Source organism: Cibotium barometz, chromosome 21 (genome assembly GCF_041138505.1).
Source record: "Cibotium barometz isolate CiBa-2024 chromosome 21, ASM4113850v1, whole genome shotgun sequence".
NCBI classification, from domain to species: Eukaryota; Viridiplantae; Streptophyta; class Polypodiopsida; order Cyatheales; family Cibotiaceae; genus Cibotium; species Cibotium barometz.
The window spans coordinates 52,473,968-52,495,133 of record NC_141066.1 but is presented as its reverse complement, the minus strand read 5'-3'; the positions used below and the strand labels follow the sequence as shown (position 1 = coordinate 52,495,133).

Genomic DNA, 21,166 nt, shown 5'->3' with positions numbered 1-21,166 from the left:
TACATTTGGCCCTTGGGTGCCCAAAACTTACTTAACTAAGGCCTTGGGTGGCCAATATCTCATAATGGCCAATATCTCATAATGTACAACTTTTATAGTGCCTTTTCATGACACTTATTAATATCCTCAATTGGAGGAGCATACTTGTTAATCCAAAATGGGATTAACACCAAGTTATTATCATCGACGATAGGAGCTCCAATGGAGCCAAGGGCGTTTTTAATCCCTTCAACTTTCGATGAGTAATCACTTATACTTATCTTATTCTTATACACATTATGTAGCTCTTGCTTTAACTATAATTTCTTGCCTTGGTACTTGTGCTATATAGTTTAACCAATGTATCCGATGCATCTTTAAGTGTCGTTGCATCCTGTATATGACCAATCGTAGCATCTGACACACTAAAACAGACAACCAATACATCACTCTCTCATGCCATGACTTAAATGCTTGCCTTGGTTAGAGGAGTGACATTTTCTTTTGGAAGCTCCGGCTCCTTTTCATCACCTAAAATGAACTCCTAGTATCGAGGAAGTTTCTCATCCTAAACTTCCATTCTTATCTAGGTTCTTGCTCATCACAATCTGGGATAGATTGTTAGACATGATTACCTGTAGCAACTTATGAAATAGTGCAACAAAAACTTTTGCACTTTACAACAAATCTATAATCTTTAACACAATGGTACTATAAACCTATTTTACCTTAACTTTATGTGAACTAGTCATGTAAACATACATGCACTAATAACTTACAAATCTCAAATTATCTACGCAGATTGTCCTATAACCAAAATTTTGCCACAACTTTACATCAAACCAGAAATTGGGCATATATAGTTAAAATTGACACTTATAGTACCTACAAAAACAGAGCCAAAACAGGGCCCAAAATAGCCTTGAATATACATTTTGAAGAGGTCCTATGAACCTTGCCCATACAATGTAATGCTTCTTTGCTTCATCGTGAGAAGGCGCCTCAAGATGTGATAGTGCACCTTACTGTTGTGCATGCCTATTAATCTTGCCTAGCGCGGCTACCTATAGAGATTTGCTTCCAAATCAAAGGGAAAGAGATGGAGTTACCCTTATCCATGTACAACTTCCTTTGCTTGTCTCTCGAGCTCTTTCACACAAACTAGTGCTCTGATACCATGAGAAGAATGAGGGGGAGAGCATGAATTTAAGCTCCTCACAAGTACTCACATACACACAAGAGTAGATAAGAGTAGACAAGCACATAAGAGAGATGGATGGCTGAAGTTTTTTCAATTCTCTTCTCTTCTTCACAACCATAATATAAAGATAAGAGTATATACTATGAGAAATTACTCTCTTAGTATAACATACAAATGGTCAATCCATAGTGTAAACCTGACTACATGAGCTAGCACTATAACTATGCCATAACTCTAGTAAAACAAAATGGACGTCATACAACTTGTAAAGTGCTGGTGGCATATCATCCATAATCTCACCAAACATGCTAGTGGCATAAGTGCAAAGCCGTCATCCTAGTGTGTCACCCATATCCGTACTAGTTGACCTTGATATCTCAACAAAATGTAGCATGTCACCCATATCCACACTAGTTGACCTCGATACTTAATAAAATGTAGCACAAAAACATAAAACTCGGTGCCTAAAAATAAAATTGATCAGAATCCTTTTAGCCACCATGTATTGGGTGTACAAGGAATTAATACATAAAATATTGAAGGGTTTCATCCACTAGTCAAAGGTTTTCTTAATTTTTAGCATTCTTTTAATAGTCAATTAATGCTAATTATGCTCATTAATTCTCAACATTGAGGGTTTAATCCTAACATTAGGGAGTTGCTATAGCATGCCTTTTCTCTTTTTCTCAAAACCCCCTTGTTTTAATGCTTCTATTATATCCTCCAAAACCCACTAATTTTTTAATCTATCTTTTATGGGTGAGTTTTGTACTAATTAATATTAATGTTGTCACTAAGCATCTAATCTCTATTATAAAGGATTGGACATCTCCCTACTAGAATAACTAAAGAGGAAGATTTTCCTCCATATTAAAGGATTAGACACTTCTCTACTGAGCATAATCAAAGGAAAAGATCTTCCTCCACATTAAAAATACCATCTAAGGGTAAACTCAAAGCTAAAAAAAGGCTATAATATTATCACTATGCCCGTGCTATGGGCCTTTTAGACTTCTTAAGTTCCAATCTGCATATCTATGGTGAAGGAATTAGTAGTGAAGAGGAGCACAAGCTAATAAAAGAAGATTTGACTGCCATGAGCATTTAAAGCAGATATATCATGACCTTGGCCTGAGTCCAAGGAACAAGATAAAGGACATAAAGAAAAAATCTACTTCAATAGATGAAGACAAGAAGAACACAAAAAGAAAATCCAGCCTTCAAAAGAGGCCAACCTTGCCCAAGATTATAACCGGGCATTCTAAAAGGCCTCCTTGAACCAAGGCCACACACTAATATCTCTAATCTTTTGTAAATCTTTATTAGACTAAGTTGGTGAAACCAAAGTCAAAAAAAGAGTTTGGTAAATCCAAACATGTCTAGACTAAGGTGGTGAAACTAAAGCCAAATGGGACCTTTGTAAATCCACACGTCTTAAGTGATTGAGGGGGAGTAGAGATTTATCAATCATCAATTAACAATGGAGTAAGCCAAGGTTCATAGGTTTTAAAGGAATCTAATATTCCATATTGGAGTTTATTTGATGTATTTTGGTGCCTATAAAGGCTTCATCAATGAATGGAGCGCACAACACTTTCAAAAATTGTGCTATTGTCTTGTGTGCTATCAAGCTCGTCTCTTTTGTATTAACCATCATTAGCTTAATCTCATGCTTAATCACTATACTTCTTCCACCCTAATATATTCCACACTCTATCTTACTATTAGTTTTCACTGGAAGGAGCTTCTACATAGGCATACCTTTAGCCCCATGCTCATTCATGACACTTGCAATATATACATGGGCTCTGCATGTAATAGACACATAAGCACCACTCTTTCAAGAACTTGCATTAAGCCTCATTGCCAACAGTCATCCCCACGTACAACTTTGGTTGGGAGGACCATAGCGGTGGGTGCAAGGTTGGCCCATGGTATGAGCCATCGCCTAGATCCTCCCTAGATCAATAGGGACATCCTTTGGCCTTGTATTCTACCACAACAACTCTTGGTCCACCTTGTCTCTATCGCGTTGCTAATGCCAAATCCCTCAGCCACCTAGCTCCATTGCAGATAGCTAGTACAAAGCTAACTGATCTGCCTCATCTTGACTCCCTAAGAAAAGGAATGTTGACGAGTAAATGTCAAATAAAGCAAGAAAGTGTGTCAAAGAAAGAAGTTGAGTTGGAAAAGTCTTCGTATTGGAGGAGTGCTGCACACACATGGGCACACCTTTAGTCCATAACCTGTGCACGTCACCTGCATATTTCACTACATAAGCATCACACTTTTTTTCACAGCTTGTATCTCATGGTTTGTATGCACACATGCACCTGCAAAACTAACCTCGTCAATGTCAACCCTCTAGGTATATCTCTAGAAGGGGAACCATGGCGACGGGGGCACATGCTTAGCCCCTGGTACGATATATTACCTAGAGAACCCTTGACCTTTTGTAGGTACCTCCCCAATGCTTTAATGCATGTAACCTCTTATCCAACTCTCCTTCCACACTTCACACTTGTCCTGCTCTGACATATTCATCATGTAGAAAGCCTAATCTCTAAGCATTACACTATAAGATCCATGGATACTCAGATATTGCTTCTAGCCACTACCTATTTTTAAAGGGTCCACACTTCTTGGAGACCTCGCATGAAGGACCTCTACATCTTACCTATCACCTTTGCTGGGTGCTAAACCGAACTACTGGCTATGCAGATCGGTCCCGAACCATACCACTTGACCTCGCCTGCCCACTTCATGGTGGATTGGGGCTCCAAACCAGATCACTAATGCCCTACATCCAACTGTGGATTAGTCCAAAACCATACCAAATTGATCCCGAACCATACTAGTTGTTGTGCGAATTAGTCCCATACCACTTAACCTTGCCCATGCCTACTTCATGGCATCTCCTTGTGACCATCCACACCTTTTCACTGTGGTAGCAAGTTTTGGGGTGACGCAAGGACATGGTCGCCATTAGGAAGGGGGATATGTTAACTACTCCATAGGTTAACATGGTTTCACCCGCCTACTGGCTCAAACGAGCACTTATTCTTGATGATGTTGGAAGATATAAAATTGCCTTACCTTGTGCTTAATGTCAAAAAGGGAAAGTCCACGGACTCTGTGTGCATACTTGATCGACCTAGTGTGAAAACTAGTCACTTGTATATAAGTCATTTTTGACAATGAGTAATACACAATCATTCCCTTGTAATGTACATCCCCTCCTTCTCTACTTTTGCTTGCTTGCGTTGTATTGAATCTTGCATGCTTGATGGATGCTTGCTAGATAGGATTGTTTTTGTGTTTTTTTCTTGCATTAGCGTCCTCTTCTTCCCTCACCTTTTGTGAGAGAGAACTATCACAAAGGACTATCTCTATTTGCCTCCATGGAGGCAAAGAGATCTCTCCCTTCACCCCATCGACAAGGAGTATTCCAGAGCAAGGACGTGATGGACGAGCTAGTGCACCCACATTCGGAAGTTGTAATTACAGCTCTAAGGCAAGGCTCAATGGCACATGCTCTATCAAGAAGGCTAAGGTAAGCTCTTGACTTAAACAACCTCGTGTGGCATTAAGTGAATTTTTGACCCAAAAGGGCCCTCTAAGAAGAGCCATGGGTGAACCTTATATACCTTACTTCAAAACCCCTGTATGTGACATACCGTTTGAAAGCCCTTGAAAAGTAGATTCTAAATCTACTACATCAGACAAGTTTGGAGTTGATATGCTCAAGTTATGCCTTTCCCACTAAAGGTAGATTCCAACAATTATGACATCCATGTTAAATCTAACATGGATGTCACAATCGTTGGAATCTACCTTTTAGTGGGGAAGACATAACTTGAGCATATCAACTCCAAATTTTACAAATTTGTCGGAGGTAGTAGATTTAGCTACATGGATATCACAATCGTTGGAATCTACCTTTTAGTGGGAAAGGCATAACTTGAACATATCAACTCCAAATTTGTCACTCACAGGTGGTAGATTTAGAATCTACTTTTCAAGGGCTTTCTAATGGTATGTCACATGCATGGGTTTTGACATAAGGTTCACCCACGACCCCTTTTTTCTAGCAAAGTGATGACATGGTTCTTCTTAGAGGGCCCTGCTTGAGTTTAAATTTTGCCTGATGCAAAGCATATCAGCCTCTTTTTTGGTGTGTCTGCTCCTCCTCTATGGTATGGCATAGAAGTTGACTCTATAGGCGAATAAGGACACTCTTACACCCCTCGTGCATGCTGAATAATGCAAGCCCCTACATCATTAATCAATCAACTATCCTATTAACTATCTTTGCATGCTTTGTAACCTCTTTGTAATAACCATGGCGCTTGGTTTTTTAATACCCTACATCTCGAGATCCTTTCATACCACAAGAGGTGCCACCCTTTCAAATGGTGGCCACCAATAAACTAGCCACAAGAAGGTAAAAGCCTCACAACTAAGAACTAAGATGCTTAGTCGGTTTTGCATTGTTAAGCTTGATAAGAAGTCTAAGAAGAACCTGCTAGTGTTATTGTATGATCTTGCTTGTGAGGAAGGTGGAGAGAGAGAACATTTTGTTAAGGATATTTAAAGGGTAGATGTGGTAATAGTGACCATGTGAACCCCTACGGAGGTACTCAAGTTGACTATAGCTAGTTTGTATGAGAAGAGAGATGGTAATATATCCCCAAAGAAATAAATAAATTTCGGAGGTAAGAACGGGATGCAAGGATAGTCCTTAGAAATTTGATTTAGGAGGGGATGCAAGGATAGTCCTAAGAAGCAATGAAAGTGCGGCACGTGGACAAAGGAGGTATGATCGCTATCTTCATTCATGTCACTCGATGCACCCTCCTATTCTATTCTACTCCAAACCACGAAACCCTCTTCTCACTGGGCTGTCTTCCAAGGCCTGAGCCCTAGTCAGAGCCATGGGGAAGCTCAGCAAACTGTGGAGGCTGCAACCGCCTGTGTAGGCGTGTCCACGAGTTGGGCGATTACGGTATGCTGATAAACTTTCAACTTTGCCCATGGTTTTACGTCCACTGTAGTGCGCACAGAATAACAGACACTTGTGCATGTCACGCTACCCAGTCGTTCCCATGTCTTGATGATATGCACCATTCAGGGTCACAGTGGAAAGCACACAAGATGCTCTGTGTGCCCTACGCGGGCTCTGAAAGCTTAGCAAGCGACTCCTGCAACCGCTTCTACACCCGGTTCGATGTGTCAGGCCTTGCCAGCCCGCCTACCACCAAATTTGATCTGGGCGGTACTCGCCGATTGGCGTCAAAGAAACAGTGCAACCAGAGCCCCAATGCACCACTCTGCCTTCGACAAGAAAGCAATGTCAACGGCAATGGTAATGGCAGCTCCCCTTCTTCTGTTGCAGGCATGTGGCATCGCGGTGCCAAAGCCCAGGCTTGGTCCAGAAGCCCCGGATTGATCTTGGAACCCTTTAACAGGTCATCTGAGCAAACACTAGATGTGCATAAGCCATCCCAGAAAACTCTGGATGTGATTAAGCAATCTCAGAAGACCCAAAAAGTTTATTTTACCGAAAGCAAGCCATCTGAGCAGACACTTGAAGGTCAGTTCACTGGGATTAAGTCATCTGGGAAGACCCTTGAACCTCACTTCACTGGGATTAAGCCATCTGAGCAGAGAGCCGAACACCCCTCAGAAGCTACATTCAATGTTACTAAACCATCTGAGGAAACCCAAGCAGCTCCCATTACCAATACCAATTTAGTCCAGAAAACTCAAATTGATGCTCTCACTTTGTCTGGGTTTCAGCTATCCAAGACTACCCTAGAGGGGCAATGCCCTAGGATTGAGCCAAGCCAGCAAACCCTGGACCAGCAATCTACTGAGATCAATGCATCTGCACAGAATGTGGAGCCTCATGGTACTGGGATTGTGCCATCTGTGAAAATCTTAGAGGCTGAATATACTGGTAACCACAAATGCGAGGAGACATGGGTCAAGCCATCTCAGAGAACCCGAAAAGGACATTCAAATGGGATCAGGGTTTCTGACCTGACCTTGGATGTTGGCCTACAGGTGATCAAACCTGTGATCAATGGCTCTCATTTTCATATTAAGAGGAACGGTGCTCAGCATGAGGATATGGAAGATCAAGTGCTCGGGAATGGGTATGTGGTAAATGTCTGTCAATCTTACAGGCAGATGCATGATGCCACTCAGCATTCTCACATGGAAGATCAAGTGCCAGGGAACATGCATCTGGCCAATGGCTCTCATTCTTACAGGATGAGAGATGGTGCGACTCATCTTCACATGGAAGGTCAAGTTCTTGAAAGGAAGTATGTGATTAATGGCTCTCACTCGCAGAAGCAGAGGCATGTAGCTCAGCATCCAGAAGTGGAAGAGCAAGTGCTGGAAGTCCTGAATCCAACTATGGAGGAGACAAGACAACCTGAAGAACCCATTGCTGTTTCTAGTGTATCCCAGCCCACCAACAAGATAGCTGCAATCCGAATGCCCGCCTATCGCACACCATTTTTACGATCCTCTCTAAGGGTCAGTGAAAGCATACTCTACTTAGAAAGTTTAGGGGCAGATTGCAGCAGGCTAATCAGGGAAGATCCTACAGTGGTGGCCTGTGATGCTAAAAGATTAAGGGAATTGGTTTGTGCCTTAGAACACTATGGTCTGAAGTGGAATGACCTTGGCAGGATTTTCAACCTGTGCCCCAAAATACTTCATCTGAGCCCAGAGAGTGATCTCAAACTTGTCACTAGCTTTCTCTTTGATGAAGTTGGCCTTTCACCAAAAGACTTTGCTAAAGTGATAAGGCGGTGCCCACGGTTGCTAGCCTGTCAAGTGCATGAGCAGTTATGGCCGACCTTGAGGTTTCTACGCTCTCTAGGTTTCTCAAAGATGGGTCATGTTGTCTCCAACAATGCTACTCTTCTGTCTTTTAGTGTTGAGAATAAACTTGTTCCCAAGTTGAGGTACTTGGAGAGCTTGGGGTTCACCTTCAGAGAAGCTGTTTCTATGGTGGTCCGGTTTCCTGCCATCTTCAACTACAGTTCAAAGGAGAACCTTCAACCAAAGTATGATTATTTGGTGCATGAGATGGTTGGGAAGAATAAGGACCTGTTAGCCTTTCCACAGTATTTTGGGTACAGTCTGGAGAAGAGGATAAGGCCCCGGCATCAGTGTATCGTTAAGCAGGATGTCTCCTTGTCTATACAAGCCATGTTGAAGCTGTCTGAGGCTGAATTCAATGCCAAGTTTCAGTGTGTCAGTAGGCTGGATCATCTTTCCAAGGATGCTTTTGTGCCTCAGGAGTCAAGTGATACCAGGTTCCATGACTGTGCTCTGGAGTCTTTGAAGTTTGTGAGCTTCAACTGTCCTGGAACACCAGTCCTAGTTGGTGCTCAGAGGTGTTAAGAAAGCTTCTGTAACATCTATTTTAGGAGAGTACATGTGACTCTGCCATTGTGTAGTTTGTACATATCATTGTAATGCAAAAAACTGTGTGATTTCTTCACAAGCATGTGACTTGCATTGTTGGCTCAAGGCTTTGTTAAAAACTTATGCCCTTGCAAATTGAAGAATCGATTCTTGCCATCTTGACTTGTCATTGACAGTGACTGAAGGCCCAAACTTGATGTTTGAGATGATGTTCCAAAGCTGTCAAAAACACACGTTTGTGTGCTCACAGGCCCATACACATTGGATGCCCTGATATCAGTGTATTTGATCAGCAGGATGTCTCCTTGGCTATACCAGCCTTTTTGAAGCTGTTGGAGGCTGAATTCTAAGTCAAGTTTCAATATACATATATATCGGTGGGCCGGATTGTCTTCCACAAGGATTGTTTTATTTTGCAGGAACGAAGTTAGTGAACTCCAACCATCCTGGAATGCCAATTCCAGTTGGGGCTCAGAGGCGTCAAAATAAAGCTGCTGTAACATTCATTATTGAGGAGAGTACATGCAACTCATTATAACGTGAAAAGCTGTTTCTTTCCAAAGCATGTGATGCCCAGTATTGGCTGAGGCTAGCTTTTTAATAGCTTTGATGGGTGTTTCCTTGTGGTTTGGCATTCTTCTACTTGCACCAGTATATTGCAATCAAGGTTGTAACATTCACTGTTGACTAAGACACAGATCGATTTTTTTCAGATGACACATTACACCGACCTTAGTAGACCTGGCATAGGTTTAATTGCATTGGGTTGGTGCCACCTTGTGCAGCAGCAGCTGTTTGTGTGGAATCCCGCTGTTGCAGTCACGAGTAAGCACCATTACAGTAGTCGGCCGACATATGGCCAGGATGAAACCGGGCATTCATGCGCTTAAACTGCAGCTACATTCCATATTCAGTCCCCCGTGTTACTATGGCTCAAGTATTCGTGGTGCAGAAGCTTGTTTTGGATTTCACATGAGGAAGATTTCAATGATGGACTAAAAGGGATGCTTAACTTGCTGATTTGGAAGAGAGAGAGAGAGAATAGAGAGCTTTATACAGTACACGGTACTGGGTCGTCCCAACTAATGGTGCATGTGCTGGGTAGCTTTGAGAGCCAAGAGGATTGTCATTAACTTTGTTCCCTACAAGGCGATTGTAGGGAGTGCTCTCACCTTTGCTCTTTCTTGGTTTTAGTCCAATCATTGGCTCTTTGGTCTCGTCTTCAATGGGAACTCCTTGGGAATTGCTAACATGGATACTTTTGTAGCACTTTTATCATCTTCCTTCATATGGGTGCTGGAGTGGAGACAAAGGTAGCAATACCACACACAGGCAATAAGCAAGGAGAGATGGAGAGAAGCATAACACTCAAAGTTGATTGATGAGATGGCAACTTTACATGTACACACATTTTTAGCCATAGAGATAAAGAGCATGTAAAAACCTCTGACTTTGCTTTCAATGGTTATATACCCAGGTGTGCCTAAAGAGGTCAACAATAAAAGTCACAAAGTAGAGACATCCCATGATTGATGGTGTCCTCGTAGAACCACCTACATCAGTATGTATAAGCTGTACTCTTGGGATAGTCTTTACTAATCCATCTTTCGAGAATGAAGAGCCACCATGATTATAATCATGATAATTGCATAAGACAAACTAGATAAGATGAAGATTAATGCTAATCATATCATTAACTAAATGGACAGCCTAATGACACAAGAGATGGTATAATGGAGGTTGTGTATCCTTGCATTAGATGAGAACCTCTTATATAGGCTAGAGTATGATGGATTAGGGTGTGATTAACTCCTAACCAAAATCCTAATAATATCTTGAAGAGAGCACCTAAAACCCTTGATTGGTGTGTAAGAGAGATCTCCTCCCACTTGCTCTAGGCTCCTAGCACATGCTCATAAGATTCTACTAGATACTCTAAACCATAGTCTACTAAGGTTAAGGTGACCTCTGAACCATATGCTCGTAAGATTCTTCTAGAAGATACTCTAAGCCATAGTCTACTAAGGTTAAGGTGACCTTTGGACCATATGCCCTTATCACCAATGTCACATGGATAGATTGGTGTATTGTTTTCAACACCGTCCCTCAACAAAATATCCATGGCTACTAAGATGACGATGCTAGCTCTAGTTATTGTTTACAACTCTGGTTATGATGACTATCCAAGTGCTTGTAGGTCTTACTTATGGTGGTTTACAATGCCAGAAGTTGATGATGACAGATGCTAGGATTCTAGTTATGTTTACATTTCGCTTAGGATAGAAAGTGACTATAGGTAGGCAGGCCCTAGATGGTCTAAAAGGCTTCTTCGATAGTCTTCTTGATCCTAGCTAGCTGTGTGAGAATACTTTTCATGTAATTCAGATGAGTCGGGAGTGACTCTCCTGAATTCAATTTAGCTCAAAAAATTTAATTAGGAGACTGATTTTAGAGTTCGTGTCTAAGGTGTTCCAAGTCTCATTGGATGAGTCCTTTCTATCTATGTGATGGATATAAGTATCACTTAGTCCCAAGGCTACGACTGCCAAAGCCTTCTCATCCTTGCCAATCCATAAAGTTTTTTCGTCCTTGGTGTTTGGTATTTTTTCCTTCCCATTTGCTACACCCCATAGCCCTTTTCTCATGAGAGTAAACTTAATCTTCGTCTACCATGTATGAAACCTCATGTATGAAACCTGTACCCTTCAAACTTATCTACTTTACTTGTACTAGCCATTATGTTGGGTAGGTCTTACCTCTTGGCATTGGAAGCCAAAGGGCAGTGTCGAAACCCTTACATTGATTTGAGATGCAAAGCTAGAAACTAAAGACCCCCATCCATCACCATCGGGATGCATGTTAGAAGACAAAAACTCTGAAAAACCCTGACTTTTTGTAAGATGATAGAACCATGGTTTTTTTATCTATGGGGTTTGTTGTTTTTAACTTCTTCTCTTTCTTCTTTGGCTTCAAATGTTTTACATTGGAGGATTCATGTGATGAGGACATGGTTAACAAGGTTAATCAAAGAATAATCCTTCAATGATAGTGGTTTAGTGAAAAAATTCGTTGTTTTGGGACAGCCAATATGCAGAATATTGGTGGATAAAATTGATGTGCTTCCACAAACCATGAGGCCAAGGGGTTAAACCATAGGCATTAGCAATGCATAAGAAAGAGTGTTAGCCATAAAAATATGGATTAGTTATAATAAATAGAGATTAATCTCTACTTAAGTGAAGAAGCTTTTGGAAGGTGCATAGAGCCAGGCCGCCTTCTACACTTGATCTTTTGAAATTTTGAGACCACCACTCGCTTTCGCAACGGTTGAAACCCCCGAGGGTGAGTGGATTTATGCAATGCCGGCCTGAGATTGTTGAATTTCTCCTTTTTTCCAAAAATTTTGATACTGGTTTCACTACAGTTTTCTGGCGGTCGCGAGCTCGATTGTAACCATTGAAGGCTTCTGCCTCTTCACCTCTGAGTTGGGAAGAAGCCTGAAGAGGCAGTGTGGGCTTTGGTTGAGAGAGTGGAATGGATTATACCCTCCACTAGCAAGTGGCTATGGAGGTGATTTCCACAACAATGTTTCCATGGCTAAATTAGAGAAGACTAATCCTAGTTTGGAAGAAGGTGATTAGGAGTAGCTATTGTAAGATTAGGAGGATAACCTACCTCTTGATACCATGTTGGAATTAGGGTGGATGGAGAGACACCATGATTATAACATGATAATTGCATAAGAAAAACTAGATAAGATGAAGATTAATGCTAATCACATCATCAGCTAAATGAGATGGGATAATGGAGGTTGTGTACCCTTTCGTTAGATGAGAGCCTCTTATATAGGCTGGAGTACAATGGATTATGATGTGATTAACCCCTAAGCAAAACCCTAATAATATCTTGAAGGGAGTGTGAGGGCAAAAGCACCAAATGTACGAGAGATCAGAGCAAAACAACACAGCATGAACTAGGTGAGTGCGTCTATATATAATGGTGAGTGAACATATGTACAAGAGCCCTTTGATGTGAGGTGACTCTAAGTAGAAGAAGACCATTACAGAAGCAAAGATGATGTCGGAGCTGAAGCACAGTTAGTGATGAAGGCTCGTGTCGATGTGAGGCAAAGGCACTCCATAAGGTGGCTGGTGTGTCGAAGGCTTGCATCGGTGGATGCAAAGGTACTCCGAGGTGGTATTGAGCAGCGGCGGCGGAAGGGATGCAGACTTTGGTGACAAGGGTGCTATGGTACCTGAGTGATGATGAAGATCAGAGAGGGCTGTTGTCCTGAGTGGTGCAAGATCTGGTGACAAGGGTACTGCAATACTTGAGTGGTGATGAAGAGCGCTGCCGTTCCTGAGTGGTGCAAGCTCTGGTGACAAGGGTGCTGCAATACCTGAGGGGTGGTAAGAAGCAGAGAGGGCTGTCATCCCGAGTGGTGGTGGTGCAAGCTTTGGTGACAAGGGTGTTGTAATACCTGAGTGATGGTGAGGAGCAGAGAGGGCTGTCGTCCCAAGTGATGTACTGATGATAAAACACTGAGGTGCTATACTGTGTAGTAGAGAGGGCTGCTATGTCATGAACTGAAGATAAAAACATTGAGGTGCTGTGTAGTAGAGTTGAGGATAAAAATGCTGATGTACTCTCTGCTGTAGAATAGCAGACAGTGGGTTGTTGTCCCAAAAGTGTGGCGGCCTAATATAAAATGCCGATGTACTAACCTCTAGAGCAGAGAGTGGATTGTTGTCCCAAGGTGTGGCTAGATGTAAAACGTTGATGTGCTGACCTGAAGAGCCAATGATGAAGAAGCAGATGATGGGCAATCCCTGACGGTAGCAACAACATCAGAAGTGGTATCGAATTTGTCTATGAAGTGGTACAACTAGTGAAGTGATGAGGCAAAACTATATATAGTATGTGGGGTTGCTGGTCAGCTAGGCTAAAGGATGCCAGCCAAAAGAGAGAAAATCTAATAAATTGAGAAAAGTCGATAAAATCCTCTTTTTAGGGCTGGACAAAATCCCATTTTGAGACACCCCCTCTCAGGCCAAAAAGGGGACCATGAGAGAAGACGGAGGATCCCAAGTTCCCACACTTACACACTGGCAAAAGGAATGTATCCCCCTTTGGAAATGAAGTTTGATAAAGTAAGAGAGGGAGATTATGATGGCAAAGGTGGTGAAGATGAGGTGATGTACATGGGTTGATCGTCTCCCAAAGTAAGATCTTGAATGGGGATCTCCTCTGAGTAAGAAGTCCCATTCCATGTGTGGTCCAGATCAGAGTTTGGAGAATCAACTTCTGGTGAGAAGAATTGGTCCTCTGGGAGTGCGAGTAGACATGCTGTGTGCTCTCGAGGTCTTCAATCCCTTTGCTCATGATAGCTCTGATACCATGTGATTGCAAAAGGACGAAAGGACCAGATGTACGAGAGATCAGAGGAGCAAAACAACACAACATGAAATAGGTGAGTGAGTCTATATATAATGGTGAGTGAACATATGTACAAGAGCCCTCTAATGTGGGGTGACTATGAGTAGAAGAAGACCAGTGCAGAAGCAAAGACGATGTCGGAGCTGAAGCACGGTCGGTGATGAAGGCTCGTGTCAATGTGAGGCAAAGGCACTTCGTGAGGTGGTCGGTATCGAAGGCTCGCGTCGGTGGATGCAGAGGCACTCCGAGGTGGTAGTGAGAAGCCGAAGGGATGTAGACTCTAGTCACAAGGCTGTTCGGTACCTGAGTGACGATGAAGAGTAGAGAGGGCTGCTGTCCCGAGTGGTGCAAGCTCTAGTGACAAGGGTGCTGCAATAGTGGTGATGAATAGCAGAGAGGGCTGCCGTCCCGAGTGGTGCAAGCTCTGGTGGACAAGGGTGCTGCAATACCTAAGGGGTGGCGAGGAGCAGAGAGGGCTGTCGTTCCCGAGTTGTGGTGGTGCAAGCTCTGGTGACAAGGGTGCTGCAATACCTGAGTGATGGTGAGGAGCAGAGAGGGCTACTATCCCAAGTGGTGTACTAATGATAAAATGTTGAGGTGCTGTACTGTGTAGCAGAGAAGAGGGATGATGTCTAGTGAATTGAAGATAAAAACGCTGAGGTGATGTGTGTAGCAGAGAGGGCTACTGTCCCATAAGATGAGGATAATAAATGCTGATGTACTCTATTGTAGCAGAGAGTGGGCTACTATCCCAAAAGTGTGGCCTGATATAAAACACTGATGTACTGACCTGTAGGCAGAGAGTGGGTTGTTGTCCCAAGGTGTGGCCAGATGTAAAACACTGATGTGCTGACCTGAAGAGCTGATGATGATGAAGTAGATGATGTGCAATCCTCAACAGAATCAACAACAGCAGAAGTGGTACCAAATATGTCTATGAAGTGGTACAAAACTAGTGAAGTGATGAGACAAACCACTCTATGATGGAGGCCTAGCCTTTGATTGCATGCAAACTATTGCTATATGCAAAACCTATACAAGAAACCCTAATGCACATGCATAAAGTTGGTTACAGATGCAAACATGCAAACCCTAATTTGGCTACAAATGAAAAGAAAAAAAACCCTAATTTGTTGCATGCTTCCTACAAAAACTAATGCAAAAATGGTGTGCCTAGGAAAAACCTAGAATAATACCAATGTTACATGAGGTGTACAGAAGCTTTATATTGATGCTTAGAGAGAGAGAGAGAGAGAGAGAGAGAGAGAGAGAGAGAGAGAGAGAGAGAGAGAGAGAGATTTGCATGTCATGGGAATCTCTAGTTGCACCTATAGGATGCCAGTAAACATATTTATAAAATGTCCAAAATATGTCATGCAACTAGTATGTCGATCACTAATGCGATTATATACTTAAAATAAAGGCACACAATTTATCCACTTAAAACCATAGGTACACTTCATTAGTTGACACCACATTGGGACCAAAATGCCCCTCTCCCCCCCCTTCCCTTCCTATATTTATGTCATATTACCAAGGAGGTTACAAGCTTTCGGGGTGCTTCATGAGTCTAGTACCAAGTTATCTAGAATATAATCTAATATCTTAAAATATATTTGCAAATCCATAGATGCCTATAGATCCAAAGAATTCCATCAAGGATGGAAGGTTTCCACATGGGTGTCTTGTAAACTCACCTTTAATGTCCAACAATATAGCCATGATAACATTACGTAAAGTTTACACCAAAAAAGAGTGGTCTATGAGCTTTCTTTCTCTTCCACATAGATATGAGAGGCAAAATATAATATTAAGATATTGACTCTTTCCCTGTTTTGTACACTCTTTGGGACTACGTTTTACTAATATTACATTAGATTCTTGTTATTGTGTACCCTAACCAAGTCTGGGGTAAAATCTACCTTGTGATTCGTATACTTTGATTGCAAGGTTTATTTCCAATAATCCAATGTTTTGAATTATTATTAACTTCGTGTAGTATGAATTTCTAGTTTTCCTCCTTTCTCTGTGGGTAGGTCTCCCTCTTTTCCATCCATTCTTACATTAATGGAGATAGATGTTCCCATTTACGATAGAGGTTAGGGGGAGAAAAAATAATTAAAGATAAGAGTGTGTTGGTTTTCTATTTCCACAAAGCTAGAACTAGAATACCATCTTACTCTTCATTGATCTTCACTATAAATTCAGAGAAGAACAAAGCAATAGAGGTTAGTATCTATATTTTTTTAAATCTTATAGATTTGAATGTTATGTTTATTTGAAGGATTTAATAAAATATTTTGTTTAATAATATGTAATATTAATGCTTTTATCAATGTTTTTAGGTAAAAAATATATTTTTAAAGTTCAATGGTTTTGATTATTGTACCTGATTTTGAGTTAATGTTGTTACAGAATTACTTATGTATATTGATGATTTTAATGGAGTTACAAGATACAAAAACTAAGAAAAGAAACATTCACCTTCAACTCGATACTGTGTATGCACTTATATATAAGAGGACATAGGTTGCCTTGATGTAACAATAAATAGTGCAAGAGAATAGAGATGCATGGAAAAAGCATGTGGATTTATGGGTAGAGGGATCAATATATCCTATTGATCCTCTATCAAACGGCCTCCTCTATTTTCAAGATTAACCTCCTTTACCAAATAGTCATGTAGGTCTCTTAGGTTATACAAGAAGGCTTTCCAACCAAGCATATTATGTTTACAAATTAGCCTTGGTAAAAGACCCATCAAAGGGTTATTTTGGAACACGATACAAAGGCTTGTATAAGCTGGACAGCTATGACAAGCGCACTTATGATGTAAATACAGTGGTTGCCCACACTTCTGCTATGCATGATGCAGAGCTATGGCATGCTCATGAGATGCTCTTGCAAGAACATCTCTTAAAATAACAGAAAATGCTCGCAAAAGAAAAAATTCAGCGAGCGTACAAGAGACGAAGGGAAACTAAACATTGAGCCATCACGACTCAAGGTGGGACTCACTACAGCTAAAGGCCATGCAACAAGCATTGCATTAATAGATTCGGGAACAAGTCATAACTTGATCTCCTATGAAACCTGGGTAGCATTAGATAAACCACACCTTGAACCCACTAATGCGCAAGTTCGTAGTATTCACTTGCTAACCACAAAAGCCGAGGGATATTTTAATGTTAATATTTCCATCAAGAAAAATTCCTTGGTCGGGAAGGTGTTTGTCATGCCGCAGGTTCCATGGACCTTCATCTGATTAAACCAGATAGAAGGAAAACAATTACAGACTTAACTTGAAAAAATCAATGCTTTTTTCTTAATTGAATCAGGCACAGCCGTTGATCTATTCATTTGAGAAGTCTTCAGGCTTTTATTTAACTACTCGAGTTCTAAGTGTATTCCTATTAATCAATTTTATTATTAAAACTCTAACCCCATCCGGCCTATGGGTTTAGCCACCGCCCAACCACTGGAATTGGTAGAACCAGACAAGTACTCACCCACCCATAATTGAATGCCTTTCTTAACTTTTGCTTTAGAATACAGAAACGCACACACTCCTCTTTAAACTTTAACTTATAAAACAATCCATTAACAAACAATTATTGGTTACAAATGTCATAACTCAAAATTTCCATCCAATCCTTGTTTCTCAACAAAAATAGTGTCACTCTGGACTCTCCGTTGAGACCAGCTGGTCAGCAAGATCCAGTAACAGATTACAATAAACATTGGTCCATCGTACAATATCTTCCTCGACATACGCATGGGTGTCCTCGGCACCGCGAGCCCGTGCATCGCCGCCTGGTCGTCTCATCAGAACCCTCCAGGATCCTCCTTAGGTGTCCTGGCACTTCACTTAGGGACTCCTTCGTCGACCGTCGTCCATCGTACCGGAAGCACACCATTTTAACCGTACTGAGGCCGCGTGAGCTATCCTTTAAACACTCCATGCCAGCTGTTGCAACCGAACTTCCCTTAGAAAAACACATATACCAAATGCTCTCTCCACCATTCTGGCGCCATTCTGGCGTAAGACAGTTCTTTAAGAAAACAAGGCTTCTATGCAAGTTTTCAGTTTTGATTTTCTTTTGAATACAATGAGTATATCTTAAATCCGCGTCCCCAAAACTTCTTGATCGTAGGTCTGAATTCCAAAACAGAATTCCTTGAATTCTGTAACCTTGATCCTCAGATTTGAAGGGTCTCAACCTAGTTTCAGATTTGGTGGGAGATTTGAGTGAATTTTCCTGAACTGGTCACATTGTCTTTTCTTGAAACTGACGAAAGAGTTTGGTCTTGGTCATAGTCTGATTCAGGTTTCGAGTATGCTAAGGTTCTTCCTTAGGTTTTGAGTCTGATAAGGTTCTTCCTGAACTATCTTTCTCAAAAAGGGGTGAAATTTCAATTACTATTTTACTGAATTTCATTCATTGAATATTCACTTAACTAATTTCTAAACTAATCACGAATTCTGATGAGGAATAAATTAATCATTTATTGAAAATTCTGACTTTGATAGATTTTTTGAATTTTCTCATTACAATCCGAGTGAATATAAATGATAGAAATTTCTCTCTTAGAGTATTTACTTGTTTATTTATCAAATACTCGTAGAAATTAAACATAGAATTAAAGAGAACTCTAATATTGATATAAAAATTCATTATGCATCTATTTATGCATAAAATCCAACTTCAATGGAAATAACACCTTTATATAAAAGAAAATCCTTTTATACATCTATTTATGCATAAAATATATTTAATAAGAATAACACTTTTAAAATAAAAAAAAGAATTTCTGTTATGCATCCTTCCATGCATAGAAATTGAATTTAATGAAAATAACACTTTCATAATAAAAAATATCCAATATGCATCTTTCTATGCATAGAAATTGAATCTAATGAAAATAACACTTTATAATAAAACTTTTTATCCAATATGCATCTTTCTATGCATAGAAATTGAATCTAATGAAAATAACACTTTTATAATTAAAAAAATCCAATATGCATCTTTCTATGCATAGAAATTGAATCTAATAAATAAAACACTTTTATAAGAAAAAAATATCCAATATGTATCTTTCTATGCATAGAAATTGAATCTAATGAAAATAACACTTTTATATTAAAAAATATCCAATATACATCTTTTTATGCATAGAAATTGAATCTAATACTTTTATATAAAAGAAAAATCCTTTTATGCATAAAATAGGAATAACACTTTTAAAATAAAAAGAATTTCTTTTAGAATGCACAAACGGTGGGGATTATTCTTTTTGAATAACATAAAGATAAATTTTATTTCCACAAAATCTAAGAAAATTTTGCCATAACCTCCTTTTTATGTCTGACCATTTCTCAATTTTTACATTCTAAATTTACTTTAAAATTTATTCCAAGATGAAATAAAGCACTCTAATCTAATCAATTTTCACTTCTAAAGAGTAATCAATAGGAAAAGTTTAACTTAATTTATTTGTTTCTCATTTTAGGATAAAGAAAGGTTGAAATTCTTAATGAAGAGAAGGGGGATTCCTTTTCGTCAAGGCTTAGCATCCATATTCAAATTAAAAAGCAAAGAATCCAAAAAACCATAGATTAGAATTAAAAAAAAGTAGAATTATTAACTTACATGGAGTTTTGTGAGCTTTCCTTTGGCTTGAGGGATTTAGGGTTCTACTCTTGTTTGGATCAAGAGTGGCCACCAATTCTTTGTAGAGGAATTAGTCAAAAACAAGTGAATTATCAAGTGAATTCAATGTTTTTGGCTCTAGGGAGGAGTAGAGTAACAGTGCATAAACACTATTAAGCTTTTACAAAGGGGGAGGCTTCTATTTATAGAAAAAAGTGAGCCTCTAACCAAGAAAACTGATTCTAGAATTTTCCGGATCAGTTTGGTCAATTTTTGACCATTTTTGGGTCAGTTCAGCTTACTTTTTGGAACTAGACTTGAATTAGGAGACAGCAGAGATAAAATATCTCATTTTTTGAGAGTTTAAAACTCCTCCACACATGTGAAATAGGCGCCTCCTTCATGAGGGGGGAATCCCCACTCTGAGGAGGTGTCGAAATTCATTTTTTTAGTATTTCTTTTAGTCCTTAATCCACTCTTCATCTTATGTGAGTATTTACTTTTTTTAAAGGGGTTTTTCTTTATTTCTTCAATTTATCTACTCCCTACATTTGGATTAATGTGATTGGCCCCTCACAACCTTAATCTAAAATTTTCAAAAAATCTGGACCCTTAGGTTAAGGTCTTTTTAGCATATTATAATTTATTTCTAATGCACCTTAGGAAATTCTTTTTAAACTTCTATTTTGGAAAAATTTATTTTAATAAGAAAGGATATTTTTCCATCCAAAGATATCTAAAAATTGAGTTACCTCTCTCTAGAATATTTTCTCTCTCTAGGCCAAAACAGGTAGAAACAAGATCTTTTAATATTCTGAAAAGGAGATTGATTACAGGGGAAGATACTGGACATCTTGAGGGGCTGGGGAGGAATCTTACATTCTCTCCCACTTGAAAAACGCGAGATGTCCTCATCTCGCAAACTGGGGGTAATCCCGTATCAGTTCGGCTTCTTTCTCCTAGGTGGCGTCTTCAAAAGGATAGAACTTCCATTTGACTAAAAATTCTCTCAGAATTCTGTTCTTGAGAACCCCTTTTCTCGAACATCAAGGATTTCTTCAGGTTGGAGTTCCATCAGCCCTTGGGTTGAAGAAGTTAAGAGTTCATCATTAAGCACATGATTCGGGCTCGGTACATACTTCTTAAGTAGGCTGACATGAAATACATTATGTACTTTGAGATGAGGAGGTAGAAGAAGTTTATAGGCTAAGTCACCTACTTTCTTTGTAATCAAATATGGCCCACAGTATCTGGGGGATAACTTCTTGTACTTCCCAAGAGATAAAGAACTTCTTTTGGGGCATACACAAATGAAGACCATATCTGCTTCTTCAAACTTTCTGTCTGACCTCTTCTTATCTTCATACTGCTTCTGTCTATCCTGGGCACCTCTTAAATCTTTGCGGATTGACTCCATCTGCTGCTCCATGTCATCAAGCATCTGTCTAGA

General features: G+C 40.1%; 1 protein-coding gene across 2 annotated transcripts; it reads left to right on the top strand.

Annotated features, from left to right (window-relative positions):
- Positions 1 to 5,965: 5,965 nt before the first annotated feature.
- On the top strand, positions 5,966 to 8,705 carry LOC147627351 (uncharacterized). 2 transcript variants are annotated; one of them, XM_086815988.1, is made up of 2 exons: positions 5,966 to 6,185; positions 6,278 to 8,705. In XM_086815988.1, the coding sequence occupies exons 1-2, from the start codon at positions 6,018 to 6,020 to the stop codon at positions 8,600 to 8,602; spliced, it is 2,493 nt and encodes an 830-aa protein (XP_086672114.1). In that variant the 5' UTR covers positions 5,966 to 6,017; the 3' UTR covers positions 8,603 to 8,705. The 2 variants fall into 2 exon arrangements, with proteins under 2 accessions (XP_086672114.1, XP_086672115.1); XM_086815989.1 differs by having other exon boundaries at positions 6,046 to 6,185; positions 6,312 to 8,705.
- The last annotated feature ends 12,461 nt before the right edge of the window (positions 8,706 to 21,166 follow it).

Excerpts from the sequence above, each read along its gene's own strand:
- LOC147627351 (XM_086815988.1), top strand. The coding sequence starts at position 6,018 with ATGTCACTCGATGCACCCTCCTATTCTATTCTACTCCAAACCACGAAA. Across the intron at positions 6,186-6,277 it reads CCACGAGTTGGGCGATTACG|TCGTTCCCATGTCTTGATGA; the intron begins GTATGCTGATAA and ends CACGCTACCCAG.